The sequence below is a fragment of the Malaclemys terrapin genome, chromosome 13 (genome assembly GCF_027887155.1).
Source record: "Malaclemys terrapin pileata isolate rMalTer1 chromosome 13, rMalTer1.hap1, whole genome shotgun sequence".
NCBI classification, from domain to species: Eukaryota; Metazoa; Chordata; order Testudines; family Emydidae; genus Malaclemys; species Malaclemys terrapin.
Window position 1 is genome coordinate 8,803,526 of NC_071517.1, and position 20,000 is coordinate 8,823,525.

Below are 20,000 nucleotides of genomic sequence, written 5' to 3' on the forward strand. Positions count from 1 at the left end.
GCACACAGAGACTGAGGTCACACAGGAAACCCACGGCAGACCAGAGAATTGAGCTCAGGACTCCTAAGCTAGCGTCCTAACCACCGGGCCATCCTCCCACCCTATATGCACTGCAGAAGTTCATGGGCATGAGGGTCTGTGCATGCTGAAATGAACCTTCTCTCTATAAAGCAAGCCACATAACTCTGTTATGCAACCCAAATTAGCGAAAGACCATTTCTTCCAGCTGCTCGATTTTTCTTGATTCTCTTTGGTGATCCTTTAAGATAAGTTTTGCTGCATAGCCAATGAGGTTTATTTACATTCAACATTTGCACCTGGATTTGGGATCCTAACTTTGTGTAGGTGCCCTGTGATAAGGGAAATGGAAATCCAAAGAGAAGGCGAGAGTTTGGAAACTAGAAAAAAGGGAGGATCCAGATATGGACAAACAAAACAGGGTGAATAAACAAACACAAAAATTCAACAAGGTTGAAGGTGCCAGATTGAAACTGAAGTCCTCTATGCACCGAAGAAGTGCATGGACAGGGGCGCTGACACTGTGCCCCTCCAACCAATGTACCTCAACTCTGGGGCAGAGGGATCACCTCTAGGGGCAAGAGGGCAATTCATTCTTTCTGGCCCATTCACATCCTTGGCAGGCTGCCAAGCAATCATCCAATTGTGACCATATTTGTCACTATTGACCCAGGCTGGATTCAGACTGCTGATTTAGGCCCTACTGCCAATCTGCCCAGAGCCATCTAGTCTCCCAGAATTTATTCCCTTTCGAATAGGCTTGACAATCGTTCTGGTACTTACCATTACTATGTTGGCCAGATGAGCAGAAATGAGCGCATAAACCCCTCCAGAGGAACCCACCACTGGCGCAGTCATGTCAGCTACCGATACCACCAGGGAACCTTGGAAGAAGAAAATGGCTAATTACACTCTCCCACTGATGGGAGAACTCTCCACCCTGCACCCTCTTCTATGCATTAGGGGCTGCAGTCAGCAATACCGGGGGAGGGGAATAAATTGACTAGAGAACCTGACTAAGCCCAGCAGCACTGCCGGGAGAGTGACACACATTCTTTTACATCGACTTTAAAACTACAATCAAATATATTTGATCAGGGTCAGCCACCGTGCTTGCAGCTGCTCTGTTTTGCTTTCTCTCGCTCTCTCTCGGCCTTTTTGGTTCTCAGTTGCTTTGTGTTCTGCCTTCTCTCTCTCTCAACACACACATACACACCCCTTGGCAAAAGTTCCTGGGTGGGTTCTGAGTTATGTCAACTGAAGGATGACACACCTTCTGTGTCTGCCAGGAAACCCATAACCAGGTTTCACCCAGCTCTTAACAGTATCTTAAAATCTGTGCAGCAAAAGGAATCACAGCTTGGGTTAAAACAGTGAAGAACCATCAAAAAGATAAATGTGTCCCCCAGAGGATAAAATGAAAGTGATTTTAGTCTTGGCAAGATAAACATTTGCACAAAGAGGAGGAACTGGAGACTTGTGACTTATCACTGGGTTCTGATTTAAGGGTGAACAAGTGCAGTTTATTACTTAGGAAGATGCAAGAGCAGTGAAGGCTAACAGTAACTCAAAGGGTGATGAATGGAGGCTCAAAATGGTGCACCAAAGAGTTTAAATACAGGAGATGACAAAAAGATGAATCGGTTGCAGAGGAAACTGTGTCAAGAAGGCAGCAAGATGCAGTGGCTGGTGCACTGGATTGGAGGTCAAGAGGGTTTTTATTCCTGGCTCTGCCACTGACACCCCCTGTGTGAGTTTCCGCTGTATTAAAATGGGGTTCATGATCCTTGTCCACCTTGTAAAATGCCTTCATACCTACAGAAGAGAAATGCTAACTATTATTAATGCAAGCATGACTTGGTGGAAATCCCAGAACGATCAAGTGATCAGCACCTCCTGCTCCAAACACGTGTGTAACCTCTTGATGGGCCACCCAGGCAGGGCCAGGAGGAGAAAGGCCCAGCTAAAGCAGGGCACAGTCAAGTCACTTTCTCATTTTTATTTACTCTTCATTTTCCAACATGGAAAGAGTTTTCTTCAGCTGGTTTGGGGCCTTTCCCTCTTGACCACTGGGTATCCTGCAGGGCTCAAAATATCTGTGCATCTGCTCCAGTTATCATTCATTGTTAGGATCACACAGTGGCACCAAAAGACCACAGCTGAGATTGGGGCCTCATTGCTCTAGGCACTGCACGCACACACGCACAGAGATAGTAAGAGACGGTCGCTGCCTTGGAAAACTTACAATCTAAACAGAAGAGACCCACAAAGTGGGGGGAGGGGAAACAGAGGCACAGAGAGCTGAAGTGACTTACACAATGTCAGTGGCTGAGCCAGGAATCGAACCCCCTGAGTCTCAGTCCGGTGCTCTGGCCACTAGACCTCTCTGCCCTCCCAGTGCTGGGAAGAGAACCATAGCTCCAGCATTAGTTCTCAGTTAGCTGAAGGGCTGCTGGGAAGGAAGGATCTTCCTGTGGTTAAGACAGAGATATGGGTTCTGTTCTCAACTCTGCAACTCACTTCTCGTGTGAGCCTGGGCAAGTCACTTTGGAGCAGGCTGTGGTTCTTCCAGCCACTGGGGCCCTGGGCTATCTAGTGTTGCTGGCAGCACTGACTGCCCCACAACTTGCACTCCAGGCACCAAGCACTGGGTGCTGAAAGGAGGAGAAGGGCTCTCTGTCCTCTCTTACACATTTATGCAACTGAAGCCCCAGTCTGACCACTGATAATCCCGTGTCTCAGTTTATCCAGCCTGTGAAATGGGTTTATACACTGCCCTACAACACAGGGTATTAGGAAGCTTATGTCATTAATGCGTGGGTGGGGGGTTGGGACTTTGGAGAGCCTCCCATGGAAAGTGTTCACATTATTCTATAGACTGTAAACTCTTCAGAGCCAGGATTGTTTTGTACAGTGACTAGCACAGCAGGGCCCCATCCCGAGTGGGGCCTTTGAGTGCTACCAAAAGAGAGAGATTTAATAATACAAACCATGCAAAACTTGTGGTGGTTTGGTGTCTTCCCCCAAAGCCAGCCCCAGGTTCTCAGACCTCTCGAGCAGATCTGGGCTCAATGCTGGGAGAAACCAGCTGACAAGTCTGCCAGGAAACCAGCTGGTTCATACCAAGCTTCACTCTGAGTTTTTGGATTCATCTGACATCTTCAGAGGCGCAGTGATGCTGAGCTTTCCAATAATACTCTTGGGTATTGGGTTCTAGCTGCCTATGCTGGGGCTGTGTGGAGAACAGCAATGGCTGGCTGCCTGGTAGTTAAACTCTCTTCTATTAACGACTTTGTTCTCTCTTTAATGAAAGCGGGGCCCAGTGATTCCCTGGTGACTCTGGCTGCCTGGATTGTTCAGCTGTGCAGCAGTTCTGGCAGCGCGCAGCCTGTGCTGCACATTAACCTTGTTTACTCTCGCTGTTATCATCAATGTCATTTTGAAAGGAAAATTAGAGCCAGCACGGTTTGATTTTCCCATTAAGACGAAATAGCTGAAAAGCTACAGAGTTCCTTGCTTCATAAGTAAAACGAGATACTAAGTGCCAGCTGAGCCAAGCGTGACTGCAGCACTTCTAAAGCGGACAGAGAGCCAAGGCCTGAGGGGGTGGTCGTGCCAGGGCTGGGACAGCGCGCTTCACCAGCATCCCCTCGCTAATCCTCCACGCCGCTGTGAGGGAGATAAGCATCCCTCCCCTTGCGCCGAGACGGAAACGAAGGCAAAGAGAACTCAGGCCAAACCCTAGCAGGTGCTGAGGGCCCTCAACACACCTTAGGTGAAACGCAGGAGGCGCTCAGCACCGCACAGAATCAGGACCAACGCGACTTGGGTTTGGCATAAAACACTCCTGTGCTCTGACAGACCATGACGCAACAGCTTCAGTGCTGAAGCTCACTCTGCCATGCTGCTCTCTCAAGCTTTCCTAGGTTGAGCTCATCTTCTATGCACTTGTTTTCTGAAACAGCGGCTTGGACACAAACACTTACATCCTCTCTTGGAACTCGCTCAAGCACTGACGGATCAAGGAAAAACACCAGTGGGATATCTGCATTCGGGGTCCAATTGCCCTGTGCCAAGGGCCAGCACAAAGCCTGCAAAGTGCGCCCTTAAGCGCCAGGTGCTGCACCCGGGGTGAGTTGAAATGACTAAAGTTGTTGCTTCAGATCACTATTAGATGCCAACAGGGCTGGCCTTATAGTTTACAGGACTCCAAACTGTTCTGAAGCGGGCAAATTGAGCCAGGCATTACCAGAAGGGACCTACAAGCAAGTCTTCTCGTTCCCTTTCTGGTGCCATTATAGAAGAAGGTAATAGAGCCAGCATGTCTAATGGAGTTTCGAAATCCAGATGCAATGTCTTTCTGAAGGTGCCCTAGCTCAAACAGAAGTTACGGACTTGATGCAGGAACACTGAGTGAAATCCTCCAGCTTCAGATCATGTCATGCTAGTCATGCAAGGAGTCAAATTAAATGATAATGTTCCCTTCTGGCCTTAACATCTATGAATCTATGACTCTACGTGAGCTGTACAGCTTATGTGGGATGCAAAACACTATGCCACAGCTTACTTTGCTTGGGTTCATGGCTGGCCCTGGATGCAAACAACGCAAGTGGATTTTACAACTCTGAAAGAAAAATACAGCTTCTAGAGCCAGATGGGTTGGGATACTAGTAGGCAACAGAATAGCCCATCTGCTTCCCATCTTAGCACACTCCCTGGTTAGATTTCCACTGCACTAGCAGAGACAGGGCTCAGCCAGAAAACAAGGACTCCAGGTCATCTTCTCCCTGTCAGGACGGCCAATAAAAGTTGTATGTAAGCTAGAAATTTCAGAGAGCAAATTATGCTGGTACAATAATAATGATGTATCCAAAAGAAGACAGGGTTTCTTCTGTTCATCTCAATTAGAGGCAGGCTGGGTCAGGTTACAAAGCTCCTTTCACTGTGAATTTTAGAAAGTAATTGAAGAGATGAAGAGAGACAAGGCAGACAAAGCCTAAGCCAGCATCACGAGGCAGGGATAATAGAGATTATTTCTGATTAGCAAGGAAGAGGGAAAAACCACACAACGGCAGAAAGCAGCAGAGTCCTAAGAAGGACAAAAAATTTCTAATGGACTTTTATGACTTTGCTAATTACTCTGCTAATACAGAGCTTGATTGTGGCTTAATCAAGCGTCAAGGCTCCATTGCACTATTCAAACAACACAGACAGGGTAATATTTTAAAAAGTACCTAAGTGACATAGGAACCTAAATCTCATTTTCAAAAGACTTGGGCCCCTAAGTGTCTGGCAAAGCAGGTTCTGCCCAATTGGGGGAAACCACTGATGTTCTGTTACTATACACATCTTATCCCTGCAATGGTGGCACAGTGTGTGCATGGGAAGTTTGCTGGGACATGGCTGGTCATGAGCCAAACACAAAGCTGTGTCTGTCACAACCAAATCTCTCACAGGGCTTGTCTACACGGTGCAGTAGTGTGCAGCAGTGGGGTGTGAATTCTAATGCGCACCAACATGTCTTGCACTAACTGCCCTGTTTAGACTCTGCTGGTGCACGCTAGAAATTCTCTAGTGCAGGTTAACATAGCCCTTTTTCAAACACCACTATGCTAATGAGCAGTAGAGAACTCTTAGTTCAGAACTCTTAGAACAGCTGTGACCCAGGGACCTCTTCGTACTAAATGCCAGGGGGCACAGTGGGTGCACGAAGTTTTACAGGGATGTATGTGTGTGTGTGTGTGTGTGTGTGTGTGTGTGTGTGTGTGTGTGTGTGTGTGTGTGTGTGTGTGTGTGTGTGTGTATATATATATATATATATATATATATATATATATATATATATATATATATATATATATATATATATATATATATATATACACACACACATACACACACACACAGACACACACACACATATACACACTGATTTGCCAAAGGGTGGCATGTGAGGTCTCTACCAAGAGCCAGTAGTCTGCAGGTCATCATAATCATAACAAAATGTATGTATGGATAATATTTAAGAAGTTATCTATCTGTACTAAAAATTATGTTCTTAAGGTCTTGGAGGTAAGACAGGTCACCACGAGGTGACACGCCTCGGACAGGCTCCTTTCAGGCAGGAAGTAATGGACACTTATCTCCCTCTCTGGTCATATGTGTATTGTAGGCTTCACATTGTAGGCCTTTTTCATACTGCACCAGATGCTGATTAAGAGATTCCACCAGAAATGAGTACCCAGGAAACAACCACGTGTAGGGGAGGTCCTCCTTGTGAATAAGGACAATGGACTGTTCTGATATATCTGGGGGTGCAAACAGACATCCGGGATCTTTCACCATGGGGGCAAGCTGACAAGCACGACTTGTCTCATGAATGGAAGATCACAGCCAAGCCTGGCTGTAAACACTGGAAGGACTTTGGGTGAGCATCCCTCTATAAGACAGGAAAGTATCTCGTTAAGTAAGTCTAGGTTCTAGAATGTGTGTTATGATTTTATTTTATAGGTACTCATTTGTTTCAATACTTTTACTAGCTATCACTTGACTCTCTCTATTCTGCTAAATAAACATTCCCTTGTTTTCACTATAAACATATCTCAGTGTTGCGTGTTAAGCCGAGCGGTGACCGCAGATGGAAGTAGTCGGCTGGGATGTACTGCTTCTTTGGGAGCAGCAAATCTGTGAATACTATGAGTGTCCAGTGGAACAGGGTCTGGATCCTCCAGGGAGATGCATGGGGGTTGGAGCGTGCCTATTGTTAACCTGCAGAGAGAGTGGGGCCTGGGTAGGCCTAGAGGAGAGTGTGTGTTTTACCTGTGGCCAGGGGAGTTGTGGAGTTGACTCCCAACAGGCACAGACAAGGGTTCCTCATGCTAAGGACAGGTGGTAGCGAGGTGCCTCACAGCTCTGAGTACCCCCCGGAGGCGTCACAGCAGCAGGGTCTACGCAGGCCAGTTAGCGCGCAACACGTTGCTGTGCATTAGAATTCACACCCCGCTGATGCATACAACTGTTCCGTGTTGACAAGCCCGAGGAGACTGTTAACAGGAGTTTCCTCTGCAACAAGTTAGTAAATATTTAACTATATTAAATGTAGCTGTCACCTGTCGAGTTAGGGTGTTAAATCTGGAGACTGGTTTCAGTCAAAGTGAGAAAGAAAGGGGTTTTTAGTCCTGCATTACCCGCAAATCTCAGCACATCCACAACACTGGAGCAGATGCCCCCTTAATTCTGGTAGCTCAAAGACACCCCCCCTCTCCAGGCAAACGGAGCCAGGTTCCTGGGCTCTTATGGGGCCTGGCTGAGTGAGTTGTTCTCTGGCTGAGAAGCTAACGAGGAACCATTAATGAGAATAGTATTTACACAATTAAATCCCTGGGCGCTGTGCTGGAAACGTCCCTTTCAGTCTCACCAGCTCTGCACAGCAAAAGATTCTAATAGCAGAGCCAAGCAAACTGGAGAGAATTAGATTAGAAATAATGAGCTATCCCTCTTGATGAAAGTCAGTTACAGGCAGGGGATGGGCATGTTTGGGCTGCCCCATTTGTTTACAAGCTCTATTGTATCTCTATTTCTTCGATCTACAGCATTAACATGTGCTCTCTCTCACTTGCCAAGCATAGTTCAAAGCACCAGGAACATGTTTTAAATCAAATGTGTCAAATAACCGGCTAAACCAATGTAACCGCAAAGGGATATTGTGTGCTGGTTTTCTGCCTGTGATTCTTCACGTTAACAATGTCCAAGTTGTATTCACCTGGTGATAAGAAGGGATTACTTTCAGCACTGCCTTCCACAGCGTACATAGAACCGTTAATGAAAGGAAAAGCATGTACATGAAGGGAAATCCGAGAATTCATTTAGCATAAATAAGGAGCATGTTAGCCGGGACAAACTAAAAGACGCCCAGGCCATAATAAGAGTGTGTGGGCCTGCAAATCCTGACTGCGGTTGTCAGTCCTCAAGCAAGAGCAGGCCAGAGCTACCAAGGATAAAGGCCAAGGCCACAGATTTTCTCCCTTCCGGTCCCACTGCTAGAGGTGGCTCTGATGGCAAGTCAATTCCACCTATGACCTCACGAACAAAGGAAGAGATGGAGTCAGCCTGTGATTTGAAACAACAAACCCTAAATGGTGGCTTGCTTTGCTTGTGCTCCCTGGCATGGGCCTTTCTCAAAACAGTCCTAGTTTTGCACTTTGCATTTATAAGCAATTGGTTTTTTTAAGTCTGTATTTTTTGGGAAGCAGTTAGTCAAACGTAGACCCATCTGCCAAGCCCTGGGCTAAGATGTCAAGTTGTAAGCATATTTCCAAACAGTGTCCAACACAATTTTGCGCCTTGGATCTCAGTTACGCTATGAGAAGCCAGCAGGGTGTGGGAGCTGGTTACCACACAAGAGTACCCAGCCTGGCCAGACCATGTTTCAGTTTTGCAGAGTAAGTGGGGTAGACCCAGATTTCAGCTGGATTCCCACAAGCCACATCTCAGCCTCGGACTCTGCAAATCACAATGGCTCAATAGGCATGGAGTGAAGTTTTCAAAAGCACCTAAGTAACTTGGAGTTTGTCCACACAGCTATGGGCAGCACATGAACCCCCCGTTCGGGGAGGCTAGTGTCCAGCCCTGCCCCTTCTACCCGAGGCTCCATCCCTACCCTACCCCTTCCTTTTCCCCTCCCCTGCTGGAGCCCTGAGCCCCCCTGCAGTTGGAGGAGCCCCACCCCACCCAGCTCGTTGCCCGGCCAGAGTCCCAGCCCGCCCAAGCCACAGAGGACACAAAGACGTAATCAGTCTCTGCATTTTACTGCAATGCTGTCACGGCCACATGAGATACACACATGAGCTTTTTGGGTGCCCAAACTGAGAAGTCTTAAAGGGGTCTGACAATTCAGAGGGCAGGGGCTGGTACATAAACTCACTAGTCACTCCTGAAAAATCACGCGTGTGTGTGTGTGTGTGTGTGTGTGTGTGTGTGTGTGTGTGTGTGTAAAATATGAATATATCTTGGCTTTTGACTTTGCTTCTCCTTCTGAACTCGTAAATTCCAGGCAGAGTTTAAGGCAGAACAAGAGAGCAATTCTGCCTCCTCCTATTAGAATGGCAAACGTATTGGGACACTTGCTTAAACCCCAAGGGACTAACACTACAGTGATGCAAATGCAATGTCATAATGCCAAGATCATGCCAGTGTTCAGTGATGCCACGAAGGCCCTAAGTTGGACAAGCCCTGGACATGGACCTTGCCAGTACTTCAGCAGTGGTACATCCCTGGAGAAGAGCTCACCAGGCTGTGCAAACACTGCATGAGAGCTCTACAGGAAGTGCTGGTGGCTTTTGGGCACAGCTGCTGTCTTTCAGCAGATAAAGCACATTTGAACCAAGGCGGCCACGTGTCTATGCTCCAATCAGCACCTTCACAAGCCTCTGAGGTTTTGCTTAACAGAGGTTGGTGCAAACCACATATTTGGTTTCCAGGCGTGGTTCACGCCCGCTGAGTCTCAGATGGAGCTCTGAGGTTCACTGAAGGCACCTGTGCTACATAGTTTGCAGAATTTGGCTCAATGTTTAAAAAAATTTTTTTTTAAACAAATGGAAAATTTTGCAATTCGGAATGGGGGGCTACGTTCTTTGAAGTACCTGCCTGGCTTTCCCTGCCAAGTAGAAATGCATGCACCTCAAAGGAAAATGAAGAGCTAAAAAAAATCAAGGCTTCCTTGCTGCTGAAAGAACTGACATGGCAGAGACATGGGGGTACTTTAGTAATTGCTGCCCACATCAGCACCATTGTGCAAAGTCATTCCCAAAATATTGCATCCTGCAGATGCTATGTGCAAGACGGACTGTATGACACCAATGGAGCCATGTTTCGAGTGTTATAACCTTAGTGCTAGAATTACAATGGCAAGGCTAAATGGGCAGCATCATCCCAAGCATGGTCTTTGGCACAGAAAGCAAAGAACTCCTGCCCAAGAATGCGGGCACCTTTCCTCCCATACCATAAACACCCGAACCCTTGAGAAAATTAAACGGTGATACTTCCAGCGCACGTTCATCTGGAGTCAGACAAACCACTTACCTGCTACAACTCCAGCAATGTAGACGAAGCCAATCCTTGCTGCTCCATGTACCATTTCAAGGGGAACCCCAACCAGAAGCTGAAGAACAACATTGAGTCCAAGGTGTTCTATCCTGGGGCAAAGAAAAATACCATTAGTTGTGTTCTTCCTGACTGTGTTTTCCCCTTGTTTTCCACAATGTAATTATTTCTTGGAAGAGGAGGCCAAGTGAGCCACAATCTAGATTCTAATCACAGATTTCTTTGGCTCAGTCTATGTAACTTTCATGCATTTTTTTTAAGTCACTGACCTACAGCTGTTTTACCATCAATATTCATATCACATGCTCCGATACCTGCATTTGGAGAGACAGGCTGCTATCCCTGGGCATGGGTTTTGTCATGAATCCATGACTGCAAACTCCACCACAGTAAAATCTAAGACATGTGTACGTGGCAAGGGGATAAAAACCAGGTCCTTTGTTTAAAAGCTAAACAAAGCCAAAGCCTAAGGAAGGTTCACCACTAGCTGTAGTAACATTGGGGGTTTTACCCTTGCAGGCTGCAGCCACTAGAAGACAATGTTGGCGCATAAAATTGAACAGAACTGACATCATCCAATAGAGAGCAGTTGTGATGGATACAGTTCACACTCCCCAGTCATTTATTATAGGCTACTATGGTGGATTCCATCAGTGAATTTTGTGGGTGGATATTATGTTAGATTTTTATTGTTCCAGAAGAACATTACAAATAATCCCCAGATTAAGTGGGCTAATTCTAGATAGAGAGTGCACTCCCTGATTTTTCTGTCAAACCATTTCATAAGAATTCTGTCTTCTCCCAAGATTACACCAAATTCTCTTCATCTTCCATGTTATAAGGGTCACTCTCTTTACAAGAAGATACTTCACCCTCTCAATAGCATTGGTAATGGATCGCTATAAGAAGTTGTCTGCTGATTCAGACCAGCGGTCTTAGGAATGCTCCACTCATTACTCGGATTCAAGCCTGTTACTACGTGAACCTGAATAACAAGGCCTGGCCTGGCCTAAAGGAATATATAGCACGGGGAAAACGTGTGAACCAATATAGCAGGAATGTAGAGCCATGAACTATTCACTATGCATTGATCCACTAAATACACTGGGTGATGAAGACAGTTAAGTGAAGATTATGTTTGATTCAGGGGCTAGGAATGCAACTGAGAGAAGATTTCTGGTTTCCTTCTATTGTCCAGTTCTGCAAAATCAAATCCATTTGTGAGTATTCTCCCTTTTGATACCAAATTGTACTCTGAAAAGATCAAAACTTTAGTGGCACAGATATTACTGATAAAAAGACAGTGAGTAAAATATCCTGCCTGAAAACATTTTTATTGTACCAAGCAGATGCTATGAAATGATTTCACCTTTAAGTGAAACCCTGTTCAGCGTAGTCCTCATAATTGCCAAAGCATAATTGAAGCTACTGATGCATGTATAAAATTAGAAATAGCTTCTGCATGGAAATAAATAGCAATACTAGAGAAAAGCATGGTTACTGGAATCAGGGGACCCACAACCAAGCTGTTTAGAGCATGTTACATCACTTATTGCTTTTACTGCTAATCCTCTTTTGCAGCCCTTCGGTCCTTTCAAAGGCCGCAAAGTTCTTTACAAATAGCAATTGGGCCTCACAATACTCTTATTACACCCTTTTCCCACACATGGGTACAATGGAGTACAGAGGAGTTAAGTCAAACAGCAAGACAGTGGCAGAGACAGACAAGAGTCCAAGAAGCTTGACTCTCAATCTTCTGCTCTAACCACTTGACTGTATGCCAGGGCCGGCTCTAGGCACCAGCAAAACAAGCTGGTGCTTGGGGCGGCACATTTTTAGGGGCGGCATGGCCGGCGCCAGAATGCTGCCCCTAAAAATGTGCCCCGGCCGCCCTAGCTCACCGCCGCTGCTGCTGCCATGGCGCGCGAAACAGCTGATTCACGCGCCGCTGCTCCCCCTCCCTCCCAGGCTCTCAAACCTGGGGGGGGGGAGACTCCGAGTGGCCGCAGCGCGGGCGCCACTTCTCCCCCTCCCTCCTAGGCTTGAGAGCCTGGGGGGAGGAGGCAGGGCTGGGGATTTGGGGAAGGGGCGGAGTTGAGGCGGGGCCGGGGGTGTGGTAATTAAAGAACCGGGGGGGGGAGTGGCGGCCAAAATTGGTTTTGCTTTGGGCGGCAAAAATCCTAGAGCCGGCCCTGCTGTATGCCCTCCGGCTCTGCACATCAATTTGACATGTGAGTTTCAAGGCAATTCTAGGTTATGTGCACTGTCCCACGACAGTTCCTTTTTTGCCTTGCTGATACACAATGCTGCTTCAGGATTCCTGCTAGCAAGCCCCACCCGCCATGTCCTGACATTTGCTGGGCCTGTCCCTATCTGCTCGTAGCAGCCAGGAGCAGAAAGAAGGTAGAGATTTCACGTTTGGCTGACATAGGTTGGCTTCACGTGGGGGATCTATCAAGTGCTAGGAGGGATTGTGAAAAGCACTCAGGGTTGACCTAGCTCTGCTCCTACTAGAGTCAATGGTAAAACACTGATTGGCTGCAGCAGAAACAGAGATAGACCCATGCTGAGTGCTTGTGCAACTCCCACCTGCAGTGCAGAACACAATGTCAAGGCTGCCTGTGGAACTCCAGCCTGTCGTTCACAATCCCTACTGTGCACGTTAACAAGTGCCATCCTGCGTGGGAGCCAGGCGGAAAGCGTGAATCCCAAGCAGATGCATCTGTGAAAAAAAAAAAAAAAGACACCGATGCTGTAGATTTCCGCTGTGTTTGGTCATGAGTTTAGAACAGCAAAGATCTTACATCTAATCAACAGCACTTGGCAAACAGATGTCCTTTTCTATTTTTTAAAGCATCATGCAAATATTTACACATCCCCTTTGCTACTAAAGGATTCCCAAGTGCTTTAACAATGGTACTACGCATCCCTTATGCCATCCTAGATAGCTCCTAGTCACCCGTGGTGTTCTCACCACCCAAATGTCCAATCAGTTATCTGTCCCCAGTGCCCTAGTCATCACTTATCTTGGGGTAGGTATATTTAGTTCCTTTGGGCTTTCCTCATGTTAGCATTGTGATTTGCCTAATGTAAATATGAGGGAAATCTTCCTGCTGTGGAGGCTGTAGAATATTCTCCCTGGGTAGGTGGTGGAAGCTTCACCCTTTGGGACATTTTAAAATTAGGCTGGACAAAATACTAAACATTGTTCTGGAAGGCACAATCCTGTCCTTAAAGGAAGATAGAAACAAACCTATTAAGACATCAGCCTCTCTAATAATCCGCCCTTCCCCACATTTGTTCTGCAGTTTATCATTATTGGACATTAGAATTATAGAATATCAGGGTTGGAGGGACCTCAGGAGATCATCTAGTCCAACCCCCTGCTCAAAGCAGGGCTAATCCCCAGGCAGATTTTTGCCTCAGATCCCTAAATGGCCCCCCCTCAAGGATTGAACTCACAACCCCCTGGGTTTAGCAGGCCAATGCTCAAACCACTGAGCTATCCCTCCCCCCTGTAACCTATTGCGGTAACCTAACTGAATGTGCTTATTCTGCTTGCTCTGAACATTGGAGCCACTAGGCATAGTCACTTTCCTGTGTTCATTCTGCTCATGCAGGTACAGGGGACTCAAGCACTTAATTGGGAATGCCTAGTGAAAGTCAAAGAGAGATCACAGGAATGATTCAGAGCATCTCACTGCCCTTGTACAGAAGGAAAACAAGAGGCTGACACTTAAGTAACCATCCTGGGGAGTGTCCAACATTTTCAAACCGAGCAACTGTCCTTATTTTAGCAAGGCAGCTTTTGCAGGCAAAGCTCATTCTTGTTAGGGACTCTAAAAGCTATTTCAGTGGAGCTGACACATGTGCCTGTTCTTAAAAGCGTTACCAGGAGTGAGCCTATTCACCCACTTTCCCATCAAGCTAAGAGCATCAGAGGTTCCATAGTCAATAAGCACCCATAAAACATAATTAGCTTTCTCCAGCTCTGAATGGGTCATTCTTGAAATGACAATGTAACTGATTTATTAGGACGTTAGCCTTCTCTGGGACCAAACAAATGGGACTGAGAATCAATGCAAGTCCTTAGTTACGGCCGTGTTATAAATGGGTAGGCCCCCCAATAATCAACAGCTGCTTTGCATGAAAGCAGAAGGGCAAAATTTACAGCTTCGGCTTGGCTTTCAGGCCTCTTTAAAAAGCTCTTTCCATGAGGACGGAGACACAAACAGTGCATTTTTGGAATCTTTCTAGAAGCGCTGCCAGCTGGCCTTAGCAACTGCCTTCTTCTCCAACACCTTCTGACTGTCACTTTCACTTTAAAAAAAAAGCAGATGAGTGCAGTAAATTAAGGAATGCAAATTACCATGTTAACGTCTCAGCAGGAGGTATAACAGCAATAGACTCCACACCACTGGATTAGCCTGCCCTTTGAAAATGAGATGGGAATAATGGGCTCACAGTAAAAAGATTATTACCTTTTCGGGATTTATCTATTCTCCTGCTACGAAAGGGACTCAATACAGATAAGTCAGCAATAAATGATCATTTAACCATCTAACTATTGATGCTGCTTCCTCATAAAAACTGCTACAGGGTTTATTATTCAAGAAGGACTGTGTGTGGTTTTGATGGTTATGTATCTACATGATTTAGAATTCTTTGCAAAAGTAATGAGGCTCTCTGGGATAAATCTCAAATATTTACAAAGGTTAGACGTTAGATACGGTCTTCATTATCGCCTCCCTCCGAAACCAGCCAGGGCTGTGAAGTAAACTTGGTAAATAAAGAGCTTGGGAAACTTTTCAAGCAAAGTGTGTGACTAACACCAGAGTGCTGCTTGCTAAGGCAAAGTGGTGACATTTCATGGATTAGAAAGCCATGTTACAAACAATAAAGAAAGAAGTTTAAACGCTAATAATCTTACTTTTCATTCAAATGGATCCCAAAGCAGTTTGCTATTTTATCTGATTGTACAAGCTATATAATGTATATACATACACACGAGTGTATGTGTATACAAGGTATACAAGTACATATTATGGAGAGTTAGACCTACACATTTTTTACCTCAAGGTAATTCATGCACATGAGCGATTCTCAGGTAAAAACACAGTGAAAACAAGGCTCTTGAGGTTTACTGTGAGAAAAACTTGCCAAGGTCAGCACTATACGTACCCCTGCCTGCCTGAGACTGACCAAAGTGAGTTTACCTCACACTAAAGCGACAGTGCCTAGTCTTCACTGTGGCCAAGTCTATGCCTAAAATGTAGGTTGACCTAATTACATTGCTCAGGAGTGTAAAAAATCCACAGCCTGGAGCTACATAAATAAAGCGACTAACCCGCACTGTAGATGCCACTAGGTTGATAGAAGAATTCTTCAACCTAGCTAAAACAACAAGGAGTCTGGTGGCACCTTAAAGACTAACAGATTTATTTGGGCATAAGCTTTCGTGAGTAAAAACCTCACTTCTTTCAACCTAGCTACTGCCTCTCAGAGGGGCAGATTAACTACAGCAGTAGAAAAACCCCTTCTGTCACTGTAGGAAATGTCTACACAATGGCGCTACAGGAGCACGACTGAAGCACCATAGCTGTGCTGCTGTAGCACCAGTAGTGTAGATATTGCTTCAGTTTTTACCTCAGGATAGCTCATGGGCATTAATTATACTGAGGTAAAAAACACAGCTTTTTGACAGTGAAGATAAGCCCTTGGTTGTTGCTCAATAGTTAAGGTGGAGAGTAACTCTGTTTTAAGGCCAATTTTCCCCTCATTCTCACTTGAGTTCCTCAGAAGATGGACCTTTCCACTTCACATTTTGCATGTGTGGTCTGTGTCCTGTCCAGCAGAAGTGTCTCTTCCTCTGCCCCCCCACCATCTGCCCTCACCACCCTCAAGCTAGAGATGTGTTTGAACAAGGCCGTTTTTGGAGGGCCATGGCATGCAGGAGACACAGGTGTTTTGGAAATTTCTTCTAACTTTTTCTTTTTTGCCCTGTCTTTCAAACAAAACTGGCTCCTCCTAGGAAATTTACCTGATGTTTACTTGAAAGATCTGGGTGAGATCTTATGCACAAGACCCATTGTGAGCTGAGTAGAGGCATGTTTAGGGAGCTATTCACTAGCAAATTAGGAACATCAGATGGGTCTTTTCAACATTTTAATGGGCACCACTGACGAATGGAAATCTAATCTTTCACTTAAGTGGGGGAGGTGGAGAAAGGAAGAGTCTCTAGCCATTTCCTTGTAAGGTTCAAATTATAAACTATTGCAGAGAAGTTTGTCACAGTGATTTTTCCAGTGAAAAATTTAGGGGAAAACCACAACTTATCTATCCAGCCATTTGCAAAGATAGAGATCACTGGCGCACTCACATACACACAAAAGCAGCATGGACATTTCAGCCGTTTACAGGCTCTTCTGTGGTGCTCATTCATCACTATGGCATCTGAGCACTTCAAAAATACCAATTAAGCAAGCCTCATAAAACCCCTGTGGGGTAGAGAGGTCCAGGGAATGGGACACTGGCAGGGAATAGGGATTCTGTTCCCAGCTGGGCTTGCAGACTTCTTGTGTAACTTTGGGCAAGTCCCTTCATTCTGTGCCTCAGTTTCCCCTCTGATTGTCTGTCTTGTTGCCTCTTCAGGGCAAGAATTGTCTCATTCTGTGTGTTTGTACAGCGCCTAGCAAAATGAGACTCCGATCTTGATTTGGGGCCTCTAGGTGCCACCAAATACAATAAGATAGCAAAATATTATTAAGTAATTATATATTATAGGCACAGAGGGATTAAGCAACTCACACAGGCTGTCTGTGGCAGAGTCAGGACTAGAACGCAGACCTCTTCAATCCCAGTCCATTTCTTTACCCATAAGACCAGATTTCATCTCACAGCCAAATGTGGCAAATTTGGTATAAAATTCAGCTACATTTTTGCAGTTTTCTTCTCCATTATCCACCGAGTTGTACTTGGGGGAAATTGGCCAAATGGACAGTTGGGGAAGCGCAAAGCTACATAGCCCCAAATATGTATATCGGGGTCACTGGCTCAGTAGTGAGAGACTAGCACCACCTATCGAATCACTAGTACCATTTCCTCCAGTACAAGGACTTTGAAGGTATCCCATCTGAACAACAGCCCAATATTTTACCATGTCCCTCAACGGCATGCGATTTGTTCTACTTCACAGCATGGCCGTTTGCAACTGAAAAATCTTTTATAAAATCCAATTCTGAACTGTTTCAAGTCAATCTCTCTCTCTCTGGAAACTCAGCTGTGGGGAACCTCTGAAATTTGTGAAGTACTCACCCGGCATGCATGAATATGTAGGTTAGGTACCTCCAAGCCTGAGCACGGAGCTGAGGATGATACACTAATGAGTTCTTCAGGTATAAAGGATGGGTGACTTGCAGCACAAATCTGTCTAATACCACTCCGTTGTAAAGAAAAAAGGCAACCTAGAAAAGCAGGGAGAGTCTTCGGTTAATGAACACCATCTCTCCACTGAAATAAACTACAATCCAACATCCAAATTGCGCAATAGGTTCCCCCAGCTATTACAACATGCTTAGACAGCACTAAAGTGTACTAGCCATTTACAAACATACATGATTACAAGATTCCTGCTCTGAGGAACTAACAAACTACAATTAAGATACATTTAAAAAAACTCTCAAAAACAAAATTATTTTAAATCTACATACAACCTTTCACTGCAAAGGACCCAAAAGCACCTGACAAACTGCAGCTGGACAGCACCACTGAAATGCAGTCACCACGAGCAGGGAAGTGAGGAAACCTGAGGGGTAGGGACATGTTTTATTGAAGAATGATAAGGCAAGCACCTATCCCTTATGAAAGGTACCAGAGTCTTTAGCATCCATGCAGAACCTTGCTTTGTATGGTCTTCTAAAGATCCCCGGATGGAGTAAACTCCTTAGAAACCAAATTTATCTAGCTCAAAGGCTAAAGGGGATTTGGACCAAAGGGACAAGAGGTTTTAGGTTTTCCAGCCAGATGACTGGACCACTGGCTCCACCCTTTGCCTAGTGGCCCATTGACAACTAACTTAAGCAGAACTTGGAAGCCGTACTGAGGTACCACACCAGAAGCTCATGCAGTGGGAAGCAGCAGATGAATGACCTAGACTTCTGCAAATCTCCAATTTAAATGTGAAAGTGAATGTGTTGATTTCACCCTACGGCCTATTCACGCAGATCCCCAAATGAGCACCGAGTGTGGCGCCAGGGGCAATACGGGTTCAAGAGAAGCAGGCGTGTTGGCAGAGCCATGGTCTGTACGTGTGGGGTAAAAGTCTCCCCACACTTGCTCGTGCTCTGGGAGGGGTTTCCAGGAGCGGCGCAGTAAGATACCTGCCTCTACAATGGTGATGGCAATCATGAACCAGGGTGGAGGACAGCAGGTGTAACTGTCGTAGTACCACTTCCGGTCTATCTCGCGTGGCAGGGTCTCATACGCAACGTGTCGAATTAGCCTCTGGGACAGGCTTAGTCCTGACTCCTCCAGCAGTGCCTTGCTGCACAGCCTCCTGTTCCCCTGCAGAATGGCTTGGCGGAAGCTATTGGACCTTTTGTTGCTCATCTGAAAAGAGAAGAGGGAAAAAACATGAGCCCAAACCATGGGCCAGTGCGACTTCTCAGGTGGGAGTACTACCAAGCTGGGACCATGCAAGCCTAGGCCCAGTGTGACTGTCCGTGGGGAGTGTTACCAGGCTGGAGCAGCGGGATCCTGAAGATCAGTCTGTGACTATCATGAGGCAGTGAGTTCCGCCTGACCGGGGCAATATGAACTCCCTTTGACTGTCAGAAAGTCCGGTATCCCTTCCCACTCCCGATGGCCTGCTCCCTTATCTATCTCTTGACTCACTTCCCTTTGGAATTAGCTGTCAATTAACATACATTGAGCATCCTCCATTTCTACCTTCAGAAATCTCATGAAAACCCACCTGATCATGAAACATTCGTACTGTGGTTCAACCTGTGATCCACACACTCACACCTTTCCAGCTCTTCAGGACATGCATTTTCTCTGTTGTAAATGACATGTACATTTATGGCACCACATCACTAACAACTGTGTTCCTAATTTGCAGCAGTTGGTGCTAGTGCAGGTTTTACACAAAGTTTCAAAGGGAAAATGCTAAACTTGTATTGTGTACCAAAATGATCACATTAGCTACAGTAGACAACAGATTTAACTAATATTTAGAGAATCCCAGCTATTATAAGTTTGCAATGTTTGTTTGTTTTTTAATTGTCACTATAACAAATAGAGGGGCAGATTTTCAGACAGTTTGGGCTTACAACTGCATGACTAATTTGCATATGCAATTACCATGATTGAATATGTACAGCATTAACTTATTATCTTTTTGAGCACACAATTTCCCTATTTGCATGCACAATAAAAGCACTTGCACTCACCAATTAGGCATATGGAATTTTGTGTCTAACTTGTCTTAAAAATCAGGCCCTAAATACCTGGCAAAGGGATAATTGGCCTGTATGTCAAACAAACCTGTTGCACAGAAGCATCACATAGCTGCTATATAATATGCCTACTTTTCTCTCTGGATGAACCCTTGGTTCTGTGGGATTAGAAAGTGAAAACATTTGTGGATGAGCAAGCTCGTGGGGGAGTGGATTTTGTATTAATCAGGCTTTTACACTGACAAATATACAAACTTTTATTAAAGCTAATGTTTAAAATCAAGTTTACACAGGTTAAGAAGGAAGGTACTGTACATCTGGGGTCAGGCTTGAGTTATGAGAGATTACAAGTATCAGTTACAAGGTTCACAAGAGACATACATAGTACATAACCAGCATAAACCCAGATTGGAGTGCGGGACTTTT

At 45.5% G+C, this 20,000-nt stretch overlaps 1 protein-coding gene across 4 annotated transcripts in view; it reads right to left on the reverse strand.

Annotated features, from left to right (window-relative positions):
* The window catches only part of RHBDL3 (rhomboid like 3), a 131,080-nt gene that overhangs the window by 19,800 nt on the left and 91,280 nt on the right, over positions 1 to 20,000 (reverse strand). For 3 of the 4 annotated variants that reach the window (XM_054048052.1, XM_054048050.1, XM_054048054.1), the window contains 4 exons: positions 18,502 to 18,726; positions 17,434 to 17,582; positions 10,099 to 10,211; positions 802 to 902 (listed from right to left, as the gene is read on the reverse strand). In XM_054048052.1, the coding sequence (XP_053904027.1) occupies positions 802 to 902; positions 10,099 to 10,211; positions 17,434 to 17,582; positions 18,502 to 18,726 (588 nt within the window). The remainder of the gene's footprint in view (positions 1 to 801; positions 903 to 10,098; positions 10,212 to 17,433; positions 17,583 to 18,501; positions 18,727 to 20,000) is intronic. The other variant, XM_054048053.1, reaches the window with a different exon arrangement.